Genomic DNA, 21,564 nt, shown 5'->3' with positions numbered 1-21,564 from the left:
GTGAATTAACTACAAAACAAAGGATGCCAAATAGCAGTCAAGTTAGGCCTAAACGTTGTCTTGTTTATTCCCAAAATAAGTAGTACTAAAGTTGTCATCGCATTTTATTTAACTTTTTTCATTCCTTGCCATTGCCTTTTCTTCACAGTAAATGGTGGCCATAGATCCATTTTCATAAAGTAATAACATGAAGTTTATGCGTGCCTTTTTGTAACTGAACAAGCAAACGAAAACTGAAATGTAACTTCAAACACTTCAACTAAAAGAAACAGAGAAATGCCATTGTAAAATGAAGGCGGGAAGAAAAAAACCCCTTTTTTTCTTGTTTATTACATTCCACATAACAAAGTCGCAATATATATATATATATATATATATATATATATATATATATATATATATATATATATATATATATATATATGTGTGTGTGTGTGTGTGTGTGTGTGTGTGTATGTGTATATATATATATATATATATATATATATATATATATATATATATATATATATAATATATATATATATATATATATATATATATATATATATATCTATATAAAAATCACTACAAAACATTTCCAGCACTGTTTAAGCAAGGCATTTCAGAATGATGTGGTTGCCTTTTTTCTGTCCCATGAGATTCTGACTCGCTTTAAAGCAGCTTTTTGACCTAGATGGCCTTCCATAGAGATCACAATGCGTGCGCACAAATAATCTGGTTTGTTTACTTTTTGCTGTCTTAAAACTTTTAAATGGAGGCTCAAGAGCTGCTGTGTTGATCCTGTGTATTTGTTTATTTATTTTTTAATATTAATCTCATTAGGGCTGTGTCCTAAGGTTCAAAGGTTCGTTCGCTAGCCAGGGATTCGAAGATTGTTTTAAACCCTCGAAGATTCGTCAGACGCCATTCACACACTTGTTTTTTCTTCCTGTTAACAGAAACTATTTGACAGTGTGTAAATACTATAACATTGTCACTCGTGCAAAATTTGGTCTTTTCATTTGTATAATGGCATATTATGTAAACAAAAGTTATTAAAATCTGCTACCAAATCGTTGTAAGTATAGCAAATCTACATGGCGCCGCTGCCGTGTATGGAGCAGGGTATAGTACCCAAAGCAGTGGGTGGGTACCTGTAGTGGCTGTATTACTTCACCAAAATATGTACTGAGTACCTAGTGTACAAGACACTATGGTGCACAAGTGCTATGGTAGAATATGTTTGAAACATACAAAATATACGCTAACACTAATAGTTTAAATTTAGAAAACTGAGCACTGTCGGCCCTCCCCCCTCCAGCTTGTGTTATCCAGAGACAAACCTTTTAATTTCTTCATTCGTCGTCTCAGAAGCAAAATGTTGTTAGTGTAAGGCATAAGCTGTAATTGTCTCGAAATGCTTCAGCTGTTTGGGATTTCTTTTGCTAAATGCCCAGATGACCAAAAAAAAAGTTGAATGCAAACTGTGCAAGTGACTTGTATCATGGAGGTGTAACCAATCTCTGGGGTCACTTGACAAGCGTAAGTTCAGGGCTCGCAAAATTTCGGTAATGGTACTTGCCCTTCGGGCAGTCCATTGTCGAAATTTGGTTGTCCAAAAAAAATGTCAAGTTGCCCATAATTGACCTATGGACTGTGATTTGTGCAAACTACACTGTACTCAATATAGGTACAGTATCTCAGGGTTCACACACTTTTTCAACATAAAAATTCCATACTTTTTTCCAGATTTCTATTTGTTTTTCCCAGACTTGTGTTTTTAGTTAGTTTCTACTAGTTTTTTGATAGTTATCCATGTAGGCAGGCAGCCGCAGAGCATTACAGCTTTTTGATCCAGAGCAGAAGTTGCTCCTGGTTTTCTAAAAGTATTTGTCAGAATCTGGAGGTGCATATCTACCAAGAGACAATGCAGGTATGCAAAAGAGAAGTAAGATATAATCTAAGAAATGTCCAATATATGAGAACTATGTTGCGTTATTTACAAAATGAATATACAAAGTTGTATACTGCAAGTATACTTGTGCCAAAATAGGATAGAATAATGGTCCCAATAGTATACTAAAACCAGACAATTCTGGCACAAGTATACTTGCTGTATGTTGCTTTTTGTAAGGGATGATATTGGATTCTGATCCAAACTTCTTTATCCCCTCTCTTAAATGTTGAACACTATGGGAGGTGAAAAATAACCAAAACAAAATAACAAATGTGCACACATTATATATTAATGTGCAAGTGTCATGTATTAAGCATATAAGTCAAATACTAAATACAGCACCCTCGCTATAACAACCCTGTTCGGGTCCAAAGCCTTTTGCTCACTATAGTAAAAGGACAATCCAAAACGAACAATGTAAGCTGCTGGAGTAAGTTAAGGAAGTCCCCTTGGATAAAAGCATTAGCTAAACTAATAATATTATTAGTACTGTTGTATTTTTTTATTCTTTATTATTACAGTATTTGTCATTACTAGCACTAATAATAATAATAGTGCTGAGATTGTGAATAAAAGTAGAATCACAAGTACAGTACCTATTTGTGGCATGCTGCACCTAGTATTCTAACTATGTCCTATTCGTTGAAGAACACAGTACAACCCCCCCCACAAAAAAAAAATGCATCAACAAATTTCTGTTTTGGTTCAGTTGCAAATGTTAAGTGAAATCTTGGTTCCTTATTTAAATAAATAAATAAATAAGAAACATAATCAAGTGTTGCTTTGCTGTGTCGGTTACATAGACCTGTAAGAGCCACCATCAGCAGGAGTTAGATTTTTTTTTTTTTTTTTTAAATCGGTATTTAATCATGTAATGAAGACCATATAGCTAGGTTGTAAATAGTATATCTACACTCAGCTGATGGTTTGGACCCTGACTGTTGCTGCACTTGGTACAGTAAGTTACAAGCAAGCACCATACATTTAAAATAAAATTACTGGTACATTTTATTAAACATTTTAAAGAAATGAAAAACATGATGTCAACATGCTACATGTTAAATCTGAGTCTGTGATAATAACTATCGTAGTCTATTTTATTTTTATTTTTTTTCCCTGGGTTGGGAAATAACGTTAACGATGTAATAAAGGTAACAACAAGAGGAGGAGCTTGTAATTCCAGTCCGTAACTTTGTTTAAAAACAAAATCATAGCCTTCACTATAAAAGTATATACTTTGGCAGTCGTAGTGTCAATTTTAAACTTTGTTTCACTGGAGAAGACACAGTCATACCAGTGCGCTGACTAGATGATTGCTTGAGTTGTCAGGGGTGTTACACGGGGCAATCCTCGCAGGATTTGGTCACAAGCAAGCTCACTCAAGCATTACCAATGAAAAACATTGATCCCTCTAAACATGTTTTACCGGGATTGAGAAACCGCTGTTTGATTAAAGCACAGAACGTTATCTTGTTGTAGAGTAAAAAAATTGGATTGCCCATAAGAAAAAACACGTTGTCCGACAGATTTCCTGGAAAGTCGGGCTGGCAATTCAATTTTGCGTGCCCTGAAGTTCATATTATTATTATTATTATTAATATTTTTAGTAGTAGTAAAATGTGACTGCTAAGCTGCTTGAAACGGTGACTGTTAAATAAAGCTTTGTTTGCCTAAATAAAGCTTTGTTTGCCTAAGTCTGCTGCAGTTGGTGCTGCTGCAATGCAAGCTTACTGTTACTGTATATCAAGCAGCATCAATTATGTGTAAATATACAATGTGTTCTTATTTAAATTATAAAAATAGGATTTTCAGTCAAATATAAACAAGTAGCTATGGTGACGTCACCAGTAAATTATGCAAATGAGTACCATCGAAGGTTCGAACCTTCCTTCGGTAATGTGTTCCGAACCTTTGAAGGTCAAAATGTACCCTTCGTTTTAGCCCGAAATGTCATGTATCACACTGAGCTCTAAGTGCAAGGTATTTTTTTCATCTGTAGCGAATACGAACATCTGATTTTTGTATCCGAATACATTTAAAAAAATATTAATTTGAATATTTGTTCCAGCACTAAAGATTTGTGTATGGGACAAGTTTTACGGTTATACTTTGCCTGTGGGACAAGTACATTTTTTTTCTTATTTTGTCAAAGTTCTGTTGCTAGCAAAACCTCAGTAGATTTCTTGGGAGTCAAGCAAGGTCCTGAAAACTCTAAACCTCCAAAGCAAAAATATGTACTTTTGAAATTACTCCACAGCATTGCACTCTTACTAAACTGCTACCTTTTCTGAGTTCTGACTCGACTCTCCGCTGAGTGCTCTCAGTTTCTCACAACTCAGGCTGCTGTGAGACTGACAGCGCAACACCCACAAAACATACTTTCTCTTAATCCAATGGCCATATAGGAAACCAAAACTTATTAAACAAGTGTCATTGCCGTTCTTCTGGGTAATGTAGTTTAGAAACCAGTCCTTTTAACCCTTTCGCTTCGGTGAACATTCTACCTGTTTGAGGTCTGACTGACATGACATGACTTTTGGCTTCTGTATCAGGACAAAGACGGGGGGCGGGGTCATTTCACATACCTTCAGAGTTGACCTAAAGATTGTCACTTCTCTCTGTCACCGCTGACTGACTGGCTGAGAATCCTCCTCTTCCTAGAAAATCATTATAAAGTTCTGTATAGAGAATCTTGAATAACAGGTATTTTATCATTTTCATATGTATTATGTAAAACATTAAATACGAAAACTTACAAAAAAGTTTAGTAAATAACATGACTTTAATAACATTGTCACAGGGAGTTTCCAATGCCTAAAATCTTAAACGGTGTGTGACATAATAAATCTATATGATATGTCATAATGGCTTAAATTAGTAAATACTGAATATGTAATATTTTATCTTATGTTTAAATCATTCAAATTTTACATTTTATATATTCACACTAGATGTGAATTGATAAAGAAATGGAGACAACCTTTTCAGTGTGTAGAAAGAGGCCATGACTAGAGACAAATGAGGCATTTTGCACACTTTGTAAACAGGGCATCAAAGTTAGTTCACTGCAGAAACTGACAGAGCAGGGATATCCGGCAATGATATTCAAAACCGGCATGATGATGTCTGTCTGATGAGTTGATTTCAAAAGGTGAATTTCTTGCCAAAATTTCTCTGTATCATACAAAGTGCCGAAACAGTCGCACAAATATTGAACAAAAAAAACTGCATGTTTACAAATCACAAACTAACAGCTACTGTTGGCTCAGATTCAAACATTGTTAGAAGGTCTTCAACAGAGCAACTATAGGAAACAATGCTTTGTTTGTGGAAAAACATGTAATAAGGTAGGAGAGAAGCAGCTTTTGTTAATTGCCACTATTCATCAACAAAATTCAGTGTGGGAAAAAAGCAAGAGAGCTGGGAGGTGTAATCATGATACGTAAATTACAAGGTTATGATAACTAGTGCGTTGATATGATAGCAAAGGAGTTACAGTATGATCATTGTTGTCTGAGTGCTTACATGGTAAAAAATGTGTCTAAAATCAGTGGTGAAAGTCAGTATGATAATGGCTTTTCCTGGCTGATGTCCCAGATTGATGGGCATTGTTTAAGGATGGAAGTGTCTTTTACATCACACAACTTCTTTACCAGCTATTCTTACAGGTCATCTAGTCTGAAAAAACACCTGCAGAATTACTATCAAGGCCCTGTTAGGTGTAGAGCAGTGATTGTAACACAAAAAGGAACATCAAGCCTGTTGTGTTCATCAGACGTCAGTGTTGGTAGGTTGCTTTGTGAAGTGCAAAAGCTGAAGAAAAATCTAAATGAGTCTGAGTACTGTGAAGAAAGTGAGGGGGAATGCCTAGTGATACTCCAGCACAACTTAAGGCTATGTCCTGTCACTCAGCAAAGAGCATTAGGTCAGAATTAAAAGAGCTTCATAAGTGACAAACAGAAACCGCCCATTAGAAAAGACAGATTTCAGTGCAACACATCCAATCCACTAAGCCCAGCTGATGCTTTGCCTTCCTGTAGTCGAGTGCACACGGTTCAGCTTCTGAGCATGATGAACAAGTGGAAACTAAAAATCAACCTGAGCCACAGGTCACAACAGAGATATTTCAGTCTCAGCTTCCCACAATGGGCATTTCTAATGTAGCTGCATCTCAACATGTGAGCAACAATCTCCATCTCCAGATATTGGAATGAACAAGTTCTTAATCTTGCTGAAGATATTGGTGCTGCTGTTTCATGTATCCCAGCTTCTAAGCATGTAGGCACTGCAATTGATATACTTAAAAGTAGACTAGAAGTAAGGAAACAATCACATTCCTGAATAGATTTGGCAACAGCATTAGTTGTCAAGATGCACAGAGATATGTAACAACAGTATCAACTGCACATGATGATTGTCTCTCAAGATGGGTTCCTCATACCAAAAAAAATTGATGCCAGGTAGATTCACACACTGTTCCATTGATAACTTAGATTTTCATGAGTGAACAAAAGATGGCAGATCAGTGCATTGTACTACATATAATATCAGTACTTGAAGAGATACGATCTGTGGCACGCACGCCTTGTTTTACAAAAAAAATAAACCAGATAAGTATAACACAGTGATACTTAATATTGGCTTTTATATTGCACTAAACTTTATGGGTGTCATTGGATACTTTGAGTACAACTGGAACTGAAGATATACTTGTGGAAGGTGATGTTTGTTTACCTGGAACAGCAAATAAGATCATGGAAGGCAGAGATTACTATACCATGCTGAGGGCACATAGCTTGGTTCATAATGGGATGTTTGCATTACATTGGGAATCTTTTGAGAAGTGGTTGGCAAATGAAGCAGACAAAGACCTTGTATGTTTGTCATTAGTTTTTCAGAGCATCCTTTAGCTCACAGAGGCCATGTCAGGAAAGGATGCAGAGAATGTGTCAAAGACATGCTCAAGTGCATCAGAGCCTCTGAAGAAAATACAGACTCTTATGGTTGAGTTTGATAAATTGTGTTGCACATCTCCAACTGCAAAAATCTGGTTCATGTTCATGATAATGACCCTGAAACAGCACGTTTGCGCTGAAGGAGCTGGCCTTTGGGAAGAACACCTAGCTGAAGTTGAAAATGCTTCCACACCTGGTCGCAGCTAGGCATTATAAGAATGTTTCCTTATACCCCATTACCTGGCTGCAATGAGAGAACTGTCTTCAGTGGCCCCTGATGTTGCCTGTGCTTCCAGAGGTGGACACTTCTGTACAACAAATGTCTGGAATGTTCAGTGGAGTCTGGTCTGATATGGCCCTTGAAGACATACAACCACGATGCCAAGACCCAACTCTTCTATGGTGTAAGCCTGCAGCCTGCTGCTATGGAGAAGTACTTGCGAGCCTTGCCAGTACTGACAGCAGTCTCTAAGCAGACAAAAGCAATGGCACACCTGGGCCAGTATGATCAGAAACACCATGAAGACTCTGAATGCCAAGCAAAGAAAAATGCAGATACCATCGGGGAAAATACAGTATGTGGTTCTTGGGGAGGAGAAATGATCAACCCATTTTCCTGTAATGTCACAGAGTTACTAAACATTTCTACTGACCAAAAATGTGAATCACATGACCTTGTGAAAGCCAAAGAGAAGGGACTTGCAGCTTTACTTTATTCACAGAAGAATGGTAGTGAAAAAGTAGAAGTTGCCAAAAAGACTTCTGCTGCACAGAACACCATACATGGATTTGGTTAAGAGAGTACAGTTGTCAGAAGCCTGTACTTTGCAAAAGACCTGGATGAAGATAAAGTTGTCTATTTTTAGCCATGAATGGACAAATTATCCTCCTTATTTGAACCTGACTTGGACCTTCAGCAAGGCTAGGCTATGCTATGAGGAAAGACAACAAATCGGTGTACTTGGTTGTTGTTAAGAAGCACTTGGGAGAATCCTGGAGATCAATTACCAGATTCAGATGAACACACATTATTGGTTGTAGATGCTGTGGCTTTTCTGCAGCTTTACCAACACCTTGACAGCATCACTTTTAATTACTTGCAGGGTGAGTATCGAAAGAAAATACTCCACCTTAAGCCCAAACTGTGTGACTGCATCATTTTCGTTGGAGATAGATATAATGTTAGCCCAGTAGAAAAGTGGAGAGAGAAAGGAGAAAAGACACGAAGAAAGAGTAAAGAGTATGAGCCATGCAATTTTCTTGCCATTCCTGAATGGAAGACCACCTCTGCTACATAGGAGAAGCATGGTCAGTCCAGCATACAAAACTGTCTCAAGGATTGAAATTAATTTTCAACGATTTGTCCAGTTCAACTTACTTCAGAGCAAGTCATGCAAGTGCCAGAACTTTCTTGTGAGAAGCATGAAGAAGCAGACACAATGATATTCTCTCACATTGCATACTGTGTCTAAAATGTAGGCTACAGGAGAGTTGTAGTTCAAGCTACTGACACTGATGTCATCCTTACGTGCATCTACTACAGCACACACATGCCAGGCCTGAAGCAATTAGGGTTACAGAAGATGGACTAATTTATACCATGTCATGGCATTGCAGTTCTTGTCAGAACATAAAGTTTACAAATGAGAGGAGACCATTCGGCCCATCTTGCACGTTTGGTCGTTAGTAGCTTATTGATCCCAGAATCTTATCAAGCAGCATCTTGAAGGATCCTAGGGTGTCAGCTTCAACATTACTGGGGAGTTGGTTTCAGACTACCACAATTTTGTGTGTAAAAAAAAAAAAAAAAAAAAGCACCTCCTATTTTCTGTTCTGAATGCCGAATCTCCGTTTGTGACCCCTGGTCCTTGTTTCTTTTTTCAGGTCGAAAAAGTCCCCTGGGTCGACATTATCGGTACCTTTTAGAATTTTGAAGGTGTTGACAGTAATGACCCAGGGGACTTTTTCAACCAGAAAAAAGGCATGCATCATGGATGCCTCGCTTATTTCCTCCATTCTCCTCGGTGCCTGCATTTAAGTGGTTGTGATACTGTAAGCCATGCCTACAGGAGGGGAGTGAAGCAAGCTCTGAAAATTGCTCTTAAAGATGCTGTGGCTCTCATCCCACTTGCTAGGTATGGTGAACCATGTGAAAGTCTGCATGTGACTGGAGAAATGATTACAGCAGCAATACATTTCTTTGTAGCACTGTATGACGAGTGGCTTTGATGGTACTCTAGATGCTCTGTGCTCATCCCTTTGCAATCACAAGAGACCCGAAAACCTACCTTCAGCAGAATATGCTTTCTATCATCTTCGCAGTCTTCACCAGATGGTTGTGAGCAAAAATGCTCACAATCCAGAGCAAGCTTATCCTGATGCTACTTCTTTTGGTAGACTTATATTGTGCATGACAAGTTGGTACCCCTTATGATGATTACAAACTAAGCCAAAAGAAGCCATGAAAAAGTATTGCAAATGCAAGGACTGCATCTGTGGAAAAGCAAAAGTGAAATGTACCATGGCATGCTTGTGTGGCAGATCCTAACAGATGTGGTCAAACGGAAATTTAGTGTTCCCACAATTCTGAGGACTGTGTTTGCGGGACTTTGAGTTTTTTGCAGCCACAGCTCAGCATTACACAATGTAGCTTAAATAAAAACATGCATATTACTGTTTTTCCTGTTCACTGTTAAACAAAAACATTTGTGTATTGCCTAGCCTGTACCAGTAGGCTGACCACCTAAATTTACTTCCATTGTAGACAAATAGAAATTCTGTGGAAGTTAGTGTGACAAATCAGGGGTTGCCCAATAGGAGGCAGCACTGGGTGCATCTACTGATGATATAACACGTTAGATAAGTCGTCCACAACAGCCTGGCTTCCACTATCATATTTATATGACATATACAGTGCCGAGAAAAAGTTTGTGAACCCCAATGATGATTATGAAAATTCCATAGTTTTACCATGATAGCCTTCTTGAATCAAAAACTTTTTTAAAATATCCAATAGGGTTTATATTAACCAATTCTGTGTCTTTTGAGGCAGTGATGTATGAATTAGACAAACAGTGAGTAATTGAGACTGAGGGTATGTGAAAACGTAAGTGAACCCCTGGTTTTATCAGCTCAATTAAGGGGATAATTAGAATCAGGTGTTTAAATAATTAGTTTGAAATATGTAAAAATCCTAAGGGTTTCAAAAACTTTCTCGGCACTGTATATTGTATCTGTCTATTTAATGTTCTGTAAAAGTTTTCTGCTATTTAAAACGTTCTGTTACGACCCACCCATTGCCAAGTGCTTCAATAAAAACAGCCTTTAAACCCACATGAATATGGGTTTGAATGGTTGTTATGACAGTCAGAAATGATTCCTTGGTATTATTGGTGCTTTAGCTTTTTAGCAGGTAGCAACTTGTTGGTAGAAATTGTTTAAATAATCTCTTGATTCTTATCCCTGAGGGTCTAAACTTTAATAAAACACTGGCATGCAATTTGTAGCAAAGCGTGCCAGCTCCTTCAGTATTTAGGCTTTCTGTATCCCTGATTACAAGCATAAGCAACTGATTTTTGGAGCATTTGGTCTCCTTTAATATTGAGAGCCATGGGGGATACCTGGTTGAGTACAGTGGCTGGTTGTCCTTTGATCAGGGATTTGTAATCTGGGTGTGATGTTTGATCCTGGGTTTTAACTTTTGAACTGCATGTACTGAACACTGTCAAGATTTCTTTTTTCCACCTCAGAAATATAGCTAGGCTGCGACCCTATGCATTCGCAATGTGCGGCTGAAAAACCAGCCCATGCGTTTGTGTTCTCCAGGATTGACTACTGTAATGCCCTGTTTGCTGGTGTTTCAAATTGCATCCTTGCCAGACTGCAATATGTCCAGGTCTTGCACCAGAAATCATATCACTCCTGTTTTAGAGCCCTTCATTGGCTGCCTGTTAGGGTCCGAGTCAATTTTAAAATTCTGCTGCTTGCCTATAAGGATCTTCATGGGCTGGCCCCACTTTATTTCTCTGATCTTTTATCATTTTATACTCCTACTCGCAACCTCCACTCACATGATCTTAGATTGTTGAGTGTCCCTCGTGCTCGTCTGCACACTATGGGTGACAGGGCATTTAGTTGCTATGCCCCTGAATTGTGGAGCTCTCTTCCTATAGAGATTAGGGACTCTCCTACTTTGAGTGTTTTTAAATCGAGTCTTAAAGCTTTTCTAAAAAAGTAAGTCTTCTTATGATGCATTATTTTGATGACTTGTATTTTCTTTTGTTAAGCACTATGAGACGAATGGTTTTAAGGGCAATATAAACGGCTGCTTTTCGTACCGTTCCACTTCAAACTAAATGAAATACCACTTAATAGTGGTTCACTTTTGTTTCCAACTTTTGTGGTGTTTTTAACTTATTTATTTTAAAGGCTTTACGTATTTGTATATTGAAAGGAATACCAAAAAAACATTTTTGTGACAAACATCTCTTCAAAGCATATTATAGTTACCATAACCTGCATATTTCTTGGGAAGAGAGCTTTCTTCAAATTATTGTATGTTTGAAAACAATGGAAAGAGACAGAGAACAGGCTGAGGGGGGGAGTTATTAACTGATAAACAAAATGATGAATATCGTTTTTGTTCCAGAACGTAACAAATATTAGTTTACTATATAAATACTGTTCCATGAAAAAAAAGAAAAAAGTGTTTTATCGTCCCTGCATCCTTCTAATGTTCTGCCACAGGGTTGGGTGAGGGGATTTATTTATAACTTCAAAAGTATTGTACGATCAAATTCTTAGAAGATTAAACTACTTTTGTGAGCTGCACATATGAATAATGTTGTCTGTCATAACTGCAATGTACAAATCATGATTTAAATTGTATTTGACAATGGAGACATTTTAATCAAAATTTCAATAGTTATTTAAAAAAAAAAAAAAAAAAAAAAACCTGCTCCTGAAAGGAGAACTCAATCTCATCTTCTTGTTGACCAAATTGGAGATGCAGGTGGTTCCAAGGTGTTTACTAGGCCTATATACTGTTGTGGCCAGACACCTAATGTGAAATGACTCCACTATATACAGTAGGAATGTCAACATGTAGGCTAATGCAAATAGACTGAAACAAAATACTTTATACAACACTTTTTATGTTGTTTATAAATCAGCTCAGAATTTTGGCCAGTGGTGTGGATGGTTAAGGCGATTTTAAATATTTAACATTCATGGTTTCGAAATGTTTTTCTCTAAGCAGATTACTGTATACTGAGCTGGCTGTTTTTATATTCAGAAAATAACATTTACGCAATTGTCAGATTTCTATGAAAGGTTCTCTGGGTACAGATTTCTTGTAGATCCTGTTCTGGGTTTATGCTTTGTTCATTGTCAGCACAGCTTTGCTTGCTTCACATCCACTGTCGGTTACAGGTTATTGGTTTATTCATGTGTCTTCTTTTCTGACATGATTTAAATTGAGACTGTCTGTGCTGTAGTATGGTCTTTTAAATTGTATTTTAGTAGTATATTGAAACTATTAGGATTGTTTAAAGATATTGAAGAATGTCCGTAATGCAAATCTGTAGCTGCTGCTGCCGTATCTACAGCTTCTAATACTGTATCTCATTAACCATTTCAGATAGCAACTTCATATTTCAAGTCTAATGGAAGCGCCTTAGGAAAAATCTAAAGGCACTTTGACCTGATACCTAATGTAGCTTTCATATTCATTTGACTTTTTTTTTTTTTTTTTTTTTTTTTTTTTTGCTTTCCAGATAATAGGCATAACTTCTAGATATTGGCTTCTTTCTTGGCAAACAGCTATATTATGGGATTTTAATGGTCAAGTTTGATCATTGGTATCAAAAAATAACTTAACTAATTTTAAGCCAATTATTTTATAAAGCTGCTGCCTCCGGTGTCTAAGCTTCATATCTCATACATAATTTGAAGAAGTGGCAAGATTAGGACTCATTGATAGGTATACAGTAATTTGCATTCAGGCCTACATGTTATAGTTATTCTCCTATTGCAGAAAGACATGGCAGATCATTTCATTTGTTTTCTGATACTTGGGATTAACAGTGGTGTTTTTTTTTTCTTTTTTCAGGACTGGAGTTTGTGATACCATTCTGTAACAATGGATAATAAAGAAAATGGCACCGGTTTCCCCAGCTTCAAACAGTTGGAACACTTCCTTGTAGAACATAACTCTAATTTTGTGTGGCTGCTTGTTGGTAAGTCTGCATCCTTTAATTTTTATTTATGAATTTGTTATAAAATTTAACGTATTTAAAAAAGTCACATTTTGGTCAAATATTGTGTCGAACAAACTGATAAATGACATTTATCTTTTTTTTTATTTGGGGAACTAATATATATATATATATACACACACACACACACAAATATCATTTGTGCACAAAAAAGTTTTGTTTCAAAGTGAGGTTCTGGCCAAAAGATAATGTTTAAACAAGTGTCTGCATAGCGAGAATTGTTCAGCAGTGGTATAATTATTAAAAAGATTACTATAGCAGCTGCAGAGAACAGGTTTGGCCGCACACCCAAAGGATTCTTCTTTATCCTTTTAGATCTTTAAATATGAGCAGTTCATTAATAGAAAGGTGAAACACTCCATGATCCAAAGCAAGAGTGGTTTTATTGTTAAATGTGTCTTCATCGGGTTCAGCTGTTAGAAAGTGCCGTACAGATCCTGGTCTATATGTACACAGATGAAAGAACTAAATACACTATAAAATCATTACTTAAAACAATTACACCAATAAATAAATAATAATTATTACAATTAATTACATAATTAAATACATTAAAGGCAAAACAGTAAAGTGACCACCATTACAGGTAACTAGTTGGAATTATATTAAGTCAATATCAAGCTGTGTATTTAAAAAATGCATTTTATATTTATTTTTTATGTAAACTTTTCATTGCATAATTAGGGGTCTGCCTAAATCGCGATTTTGCGGAAATTGGGAAATTGAGGTGTCACCGTGAAATTCACCTCTTTTAGGGGCCAGTACATACCGGATAAGTACGGAGAGAAATCCCGGTGGGTAGCACGACGGATGAAATTGAAATGTTGGAAATGACAAATGACTGCTTCCTAACACAATTTGTCAAGGCACAGACTAGTGGGGGGTGGGGGTGGGGGGGCATGCATTGATTTAGTCTTTTCAAATAACGAAGACAGAATAACTAAAACAGAGGTCAGAGAACCACTAGCAAACTCGGACCACAACATGGTCTCATTTGAAGTGCTTTTTAAAACCCCAAAAGTAATGACTAAAGCAAAGGTTTACAATTTTAGAAAGCAAACTATGAAGGTATGAAACAGAGACTAACAGAAGTAGATTGGAGTAAAATAGAGAAAACACCCACAGAGAAAGGATGGCTGTTCTTCAAAAATGTAGTACTAGAGGCGCAAAACAATTACATCCCTAAAGTAGACAAAACTAAATTGCCAAAATGGTTTAATAGATAAAAAAAAAAAAAAAAAAAAAAAACGCCTGTCAAAAAGGTAGTTAGAAAGGCCAAGAGAGAAATAGAAATGAACATTGCTAAGGGTGCTAAAACCAATTCCAAAATGTTTTTCCAATATTACAACAGCAAGAGAACATTGAAAGAGGAGGTTAAATGTCTAAGAGATACAACAGATGAAGAAAACAAAAAAATAGCAAATATATTAAATGATTAGTTTTCACAAGTTTTTACAAAGGAGGATACTGACAACATGCCCCACATGTCATCCAGTTCTTATCCAGTTTTAAATAACTTTAGCATAACCGAGGCAGAAGAGCTCTTAAAATAAACAAATCCCCTGGGCTGGATGAGATCCTCCCAATAGTACTCAAAGAAATGAAAGAAGTTATTTACAAACTGCTAACCAAGATCATGCAACAGTCTCTTGACACAGGGGTTGTACCGACAGACTGGAAAAACTTATGGAAACTATAATAAGATCCAAAATGGAAAATTACCTATATGGTAACAGGGTCCTGGGAGACAGTCAATATGGTTTTAGGAAAGGGAGATCGTGTCTAACTAACTTGCTTGATTCTTTTGAGGATGCAACATCGATAATGGATAATTGCAAAGCATATGACATGGTTTATTTAGATTTCCAGAAAGCTTTTGACAAAGTCCCGCAAAAAAGATTAATTCTCAAACTGAACGCAGTTGGGATTCAAGGAAATACATGTACATGGATTAGGGAGTGGTTAACATGTAGAAAACAGAAAGTACTGATTAGAGGAGAAACCTCAGAATGGAGTGTGGTAACCAGTGGAGTATTAGGAACTCTGCTATTCCTAATCTACATTAATGATTTAGATTATTGTATAGTAAGCAAACTTAAGTTAAATTCGCAGACGACACATCAACTCCCCAGTAATGTTGTTGAAGCTGACACCTTGGGATCCTTCAAGAAGCTGCTTGATGAGATTCTGGGATCAATAAGCTACTAACAACCAAACAATCAAGATGGGCCCAGTGGCCTCCTCTCTTTTGTAAACTTTCTTATGTAGAGAAAAAAAAAGAAACCTTGTTTAAATGAACTACTACACAACGCAAGCGACTCAAACTACATATCTTCTTTCTGTAGATTGGCTTTTTTGTGTTCCTTCACCGTCCTGTGCATTGCACTTAGTTTAAAATAAAAACAAAACATCTTCAAAGCGGTTAACATTCTTGTTTACTGTTCAAATGACGACAATGTTTTAATCAGCCTATTAGTGCGTCTCCTCTGAACAGTAGATGTTGAAACATCTGTACTTCTAGTAGCATTTAGCTGAGCTTGTATTTCAGGGGCAGTTAATCGCCGGTTTCGCGGACTTGTGACTCGAATGAATTTGTTCTCTGATTCTGAGGTCACCCTTGGCCTGCCTGACCTTGTTCGGTCCTCATGAGTGCCAGTTTCTTCAAATCGTTTGATGTTCTTGGCCACAGCAGTTACAGACACTTGCAAAGTTCTTGCGATTTGTCTTAAAAATTGACCTTCTTTTCTTAAAGTAATTTGTCTTTTTTTTTTCTTTGCTTTTTATTTGCTTAACTGAGCGTATTTTGCCATTTTCTGCTCCATTATATTCAGGAATGACAAACTTGTGCCTATGCTACCTATATTTATAGTAATCATGGACCTTCACCTGTTAACAGTAATTGGTGACAAAAGGCCAATCAGGTAACATGCTAGTTAACTCGGAGAACATCTAACAAAGACACTTTTATACTTGGGCCAATGTTCTAACACCATGTTATACATATTTCAGACTTTTAACTAACTTAAGACTGAAATTCCCTTGCTTTGGGTGACCATTTCATTGAAATTGACAAGATTTACATTTTCATTTAAAAAATTACATTTTTGCATCTAATTCACTTATGATTATCAGCTTATATAGGTACATATGTCATGTCATGTCATCTAATGAAATATTAAGTGTTTATAGACAAGTTTATACAGTTAAAAGCATAGATAATCATGAAAAACCTGGTTTCAAGCAGGTGTACTCAAACTTTTGACTGGTACTGTGTGTGTGTGTGTGTGTGTGTGTGTGTGTGTGTGTGTGTGTATATATATATATATATATATATATATATATAATATATATATATATATATATATATACACACATATACATACATACCAGTGCTCGGTAGGCAGGTGTCTTGTACGTCAGTGCGCATAGCGCCCTCGGGTGCTCGTTGCACAAGGTGCCTCATTGCCCTCTGCCTGTAGACGGTGCTCCACTCCGCAGTGGGCTACGCACTGCCCTGGTTGTGTGACTGCATGTAGTCCAGACTAGACACCCCTGCCCAGTTACTATGCTGTGTTTACTCTTTCTGTGTAATAGCCTTCATCGCTTTGCGATTGCAGTCTTCTTAAAACCTTACAGCACTCGCTGTTTTGTGTTTTCCTCTGCTATTGCAGTTTAAAAAGAAAAAGAGACAGGTGATCCTCCACCGGACCCTAGCTTGACTCTGCTGGAATGCCTCAGCCCCCCCCTCCTGATGCACTTAAAAATTTCAGTTCACCCGCGTTGCCGTGGTGTCTGTTGTATTACCCTCACAGCTTGCTGTTGTATGCTTGTATTTCTGGTTTTCTTTTACTGCTTTGCAGTTTAGAATTTAAAATAATACAAGCATGATTCTTCCACTGGGACCCAGCTCTGCTAGCTCTGCTGTTGAGACTTGTTTCAGCCCGCCTACTTGGCGCACTGTTTTTAAAACGCTGCCGTGGTGACTGCTATTTTACTCTCACAACTTTGCTGTTGTGTGTGTATATGTGTTTTTTTCTTTACTTTCTTGCAGTTTAGAAAGAGAATGTAGTATAATATTTACCAGGACCCAGCTCTGCTGCACTCCGCTGTGGAGTTGCATATGCCAGCTTGTTTCAGCCCGCATACTCGATGGGCTGGGAAAACAAGACAAAATCAGTTACCTGCGTTGCCGTGGTGTCTTATTTTTTACCTACACAATTTCCTCTGCCTGGTTCAGGCATTGAGATGCTATGTGGATAGGACGAGAGCATTGCGTCATTCTGACCAGCTCTTTGTCTGCCAAGGGACATGGACCCTGGGACATCCCCTTTCAAAGCAACGACAGTCGCATTGGATCGCGAACAGTCTCGACTGCGTATGATGGTGCTGGTTTACCCCCGCCTAGGCAGGTAGCCACACGTTCCACTAGAGGTGTGGCTACGTCATGGGACCTCTTTAGAGATGCCTCCATGGCTGAGATTTGTAATGCGGCTGGCTGGGTTACACTGCATACTTTTTCCAGGTTCTGTCGCCTTAATGTGATAGATCCCTCATTGCCTTCATTGGGCACAAGGGTCCTTGAGGTTCCTGAGGCGTCCCTCGTGTGCTGCCGTTCTTCCCTTCCTCGCGACGGCTCTGGTATTCGTTTTCCCGTAAACGATGTTTGGTGGCCATCTTTGAATTGAAAGAGAACGTTAGTTTACCTACCATAAACCTGGTTCCCTGAAAAAGAAGATGGCCACCAACCGCAAGGTTGCGTTGGTCGTCATCATGGTTTCGTCACGAAAAGAGGTCGATTTTACCTGCATGATGGTTTTATCCCCTCGGTTGGCGGGACCGAGGAGGTCATCGGGGGAAGGGGGCCTATCACCAGCTTTGATAGCAAGAGCTCAGTGACACCTACCAATAGGCAGGCGTATATCCCATAAACCATCTTCTCTTTCAGGGAACCAGGTTTACGGTAGGTAAACTAACGTTCTATTTTTCTGTTCAGGCGTCATGGCTGACAGCGATTTGTGGATGCTGTTTGTGCTTTGTGAGGATTTTTTTCAGTCAAAGTTCCAAGCAGTATTTATGCTGGTCAAATCAATGGCAAATAAATAATTCAGTGACGCTGCCACTCTTGGAGCCAGTATTTGAAAGGTATCTGTGTTCACTGCTGTTGTTTCATTCCCATAAGTCACCCTTTGAGTCCACAGCACTGTTAAGTTGTGAGCGGCAAATTTCACGTGTCACTTTTAAGAATTTTATTCATTCAAATAAACCGAATTTAAAAGTTAAATGTATGACAATCCTCTAGTCTGTATAGGCTATACTGCAGTTTAATGGGAGAGTGCTTGGAACGCATTGTGTTATACATTTTTGCTATTAATCAGTAACATATTCTAGGTCTATTACTAGCACTAGTAACTACAGTAGACAGTACAGACCACCGTAAATCGAATGTTTATTGTATTTTGCCAGTATTGCAAGTATAGTTTGTCATTTATCTAATACAGAGTAAGCAGTACCTGCAGGGCACCACCATGTTTCACTGTGTGGAACTGCTCGTCGATCAGACCGTGCTGTTCAACCGAACAAGTGGAATGCGTTGCATGGCAGGATAGTGGAACGGTTTCGCCAAAGAAGTTTATCCAGTTCTGTTCAGTCTCAAGAAATTATGCCTTAAGTAGTAATAGCTGTGCTGTTGTTTTCCTAGGGGTCAGTACATGGACCCAGTGGAGATTCTGTTCATGTCAGGCAACCCACTTCATGTTTATGTCTGTTTGTCTGTCTTTCTGTCTGTCGCAAGTCTACACCCCTTTTAACTTTTTTCACATTTTGTTGTGTCAATGCCTCAGTTTTATGCATTTAAATGAGGATTTTTTTCCACTTACCTACACACCATACTCCACACTGTTCAGGGGAAAAAAAAAATGTATTGAGAAAAAAGTTATATATTATACAAACTGAAAGATCATAATTGGATAAATCTCCACCCCCCTGAGTTAACACTTGGTGGAAGCACCTTTGGCAACAATTACAGCATTGAGCCTGTTGGGATAGGTCTCTACCAACTTTGCACACCTAGATTTGGCAATATTTGACCATTCTTCTTTACAAAACTGTTCAAGCTCTGTCAAGTTCCTTGGCGAGCGTTGATGGACAGCAATCTTCAAGTCATGCCACAAATTTGAGTGGATTTAGGTCAGGACTCTGACTGGGCCACTCGAGGACATTTACTTTTTTCTCCTTAGCCACTCCAGCGTAGCTTTGGCTGTGTGCTTTGGGTCGTTGTCATGCTGAAAGGTGATCTTCCGTCCCAGTTTCAGCTTTCTTGCAGAGGGCAGCAGGTTTTCCTCAAGGACTTATCTGTACTTTGCGCCATTCATTTTCCCTTCTATCCTGACAAGTGCCCCAGTCCCTGCCGATGAGAAACATCTCAATAACATGATGCTGCCACCACCATGCTTCACAGTAGGGATGGTGTTCTGATGAGAAACATCCCCAACAACATTAGGCCTATGAATGCATTACTCCATTGGTATTTTCCTAATACAGTACAATACATGCAACCTTTGTACCAGCTTGTTTCAATTAAGTATAAAAATAGCCTCCTCACCCAAAGCTATCCTTTTAGATCTTTTAAATATGAACAGTTCATTAATAGAAAGGTGAAACACTCCATGATCCAAAACGAGAGTGGTTTTATTATTTAAAAAATAATTATACACACACACACACACACACAGATAAAAAAAAACAAATGCACTATAAAATAATTAGTTAAAATAATTACACCAATAATTAAACATGGAAGCAGCCATATCCAATTACATAATTAAATATGTTAAAGGCATAACAGTAAAGTGACCACCATTACAGGTAACTAGTAGGAATTCTGTTACATCAATATCAATCTACGTATTTAAAATTATACAAATCAAACCTAATCAGAATTTAAAGATGAAATTGGGTACATTGAGTTTTAATGGTTGGTGGTATTCTCACAAATTTAAATACATATGATAACTTGTTGGACAATATTAAGTAGGGGTTTACCTAAATCACGGTAAATTTACTGATTTTTTGTGGGTAGGTTATGGAATAAAATTAGGATTTCACGGACCTGTTTAAACATTAAATAAACGTGTGTGTGTATATGTATATATATGTATAATATATATATATATATATATATATATATATATATATATATATATATATATATATATATTATATATTTATTTATTATTATATTATTATGTATTTTTTGTTTCCAGCTACCATTCTATCCTGTGGCTGGATTATTTATTTAACATATTACAACTCCAGGAATGTGGGACTGATTTTAACATTGATTCTTAACAGACTGTATAAAAATGGCCACATCCATATTGGTAAGTTAAACTTTAGCACACACCTTCAGTTTGCTTTACAGCAGATGTGTACTATTGAATTCTAGTGCTTTGACTCATTTACACCAAGAATCTGTTCATGGAGCCCTTTTCAACTGTTTGAGAGGGTTCATTGGTTTGTTCTCATCAATGTGTATACAAAAATCTCAAATCAATCATTAAAAAAACCCATTGTTCTTAGAAAGTTGTTAAATATTGTAGATGTTGTGGTGATTAATAAAAATGTCTATAACATACAGTCTTTAAGCACCTATCTGAGCAGTGTACTGTAAAGCAGGGCAGTTGAAACATACTGTACCTGTAGCAGATACTAGACTATAAACTAGATATTATACAGGTTTTTAGTACTTGCTCACACTTGTGCCGATTAACTTAACTTCCAAGTTACAGTTAGCTCATACAGTTACACAGTGCACCAACCACTGAGCTACTTGCAGGGCGATAAATGCATCTTAGATCATTAATTACATTTAGGCCTATACTTTACATGGCTGAACTAAGCATTACCCTTTACATGTGTAATTGCAAAATTTAAGGTTCTACTGTGAAAAGAGCAACTGTAATTCATGGGGTAAATATGTATTTGTTGTTGTTTTGGGCCTGAATGTAATCTTAATATAGATTTTAACTTGGCATGTAATGTCTTAAGAGGAGACAAACAATAGTAGTTTGCAGGATAGGCAAGAGTTGCTGATCAATTGAGAATAAGTGTTGTATTCTGGCTCTATACTTTGTCTTGCTGTCGTAACTAATAATCGATCAATTTGTTTAACAGGCTCATTTTCCTTCTCTGTGCTGTCTGGAAAGGTCATGTTCAGGGATATTTATTTCATCAATACGGACATGTCTGTCAGGTGAATGCATTACATTGTTCACATGGGCTCGCCAGTTAACATTTTTAGAGTTGTGTGCTGTGAAACAGCTTTCCTGACCCATTTAAATTATGTTTGAAAGGTTACATATAGCAGCAAGAGCATGCAATGCTACTTATCTTTGCC

General features: G+C 37.4%; 1 protein-coding gene across 6 annotated transcripts in view; it reads left to right on the top strand.

Moving 5' to 3' along the window:
• Positions 1-21,564, top strand: part of LOC121323698 (transmembrane protein KIAA1109-like) — a 156,945-nt gene that overhangs the window by 11,800 nt on the left and 123,581 nt on the right. For all 6 annotated transcript variants that reach the window (XM_041264917.1, XM_041264933.1, XM_041264932.1 and 3 more), the window contains exons 2-4: positions 13,004-13,130; positions 20,432-20,548; positions 21,342-21,420. In XM_041264917.1, the coding sequence (XP_041120851.1) occupies positions 13,034-13,130; positions 20,432-20,548; positions 21,342-21,420 (293 nt within the window). In that variant the 5' untranslated portion in view covers positions 13,004-13,033. The remainder of the gene's footprint in view (positions 1-13,003; positions 13,131-20,431; positions 20,549-21,341; positions 21,421-21,564) is intronic.

This window comes from Polyodon spathula, chromosome 1 (genome assembly GCF_017654505.1).
Source record: "Polyodon spathula isolate WHYD16114869_AA chromosome 1, ASM1765450v1, whole genome shotgun sequence".
NCBI lineage: Eukaryota > Metazoa > Chordata > Actinopteri > Acipenseriformes > Polyodontidae > Polyodon > Polyodon spathula.
This window is presented reverse-complemented; position numbering and strand designations above follow the sequence as displayed.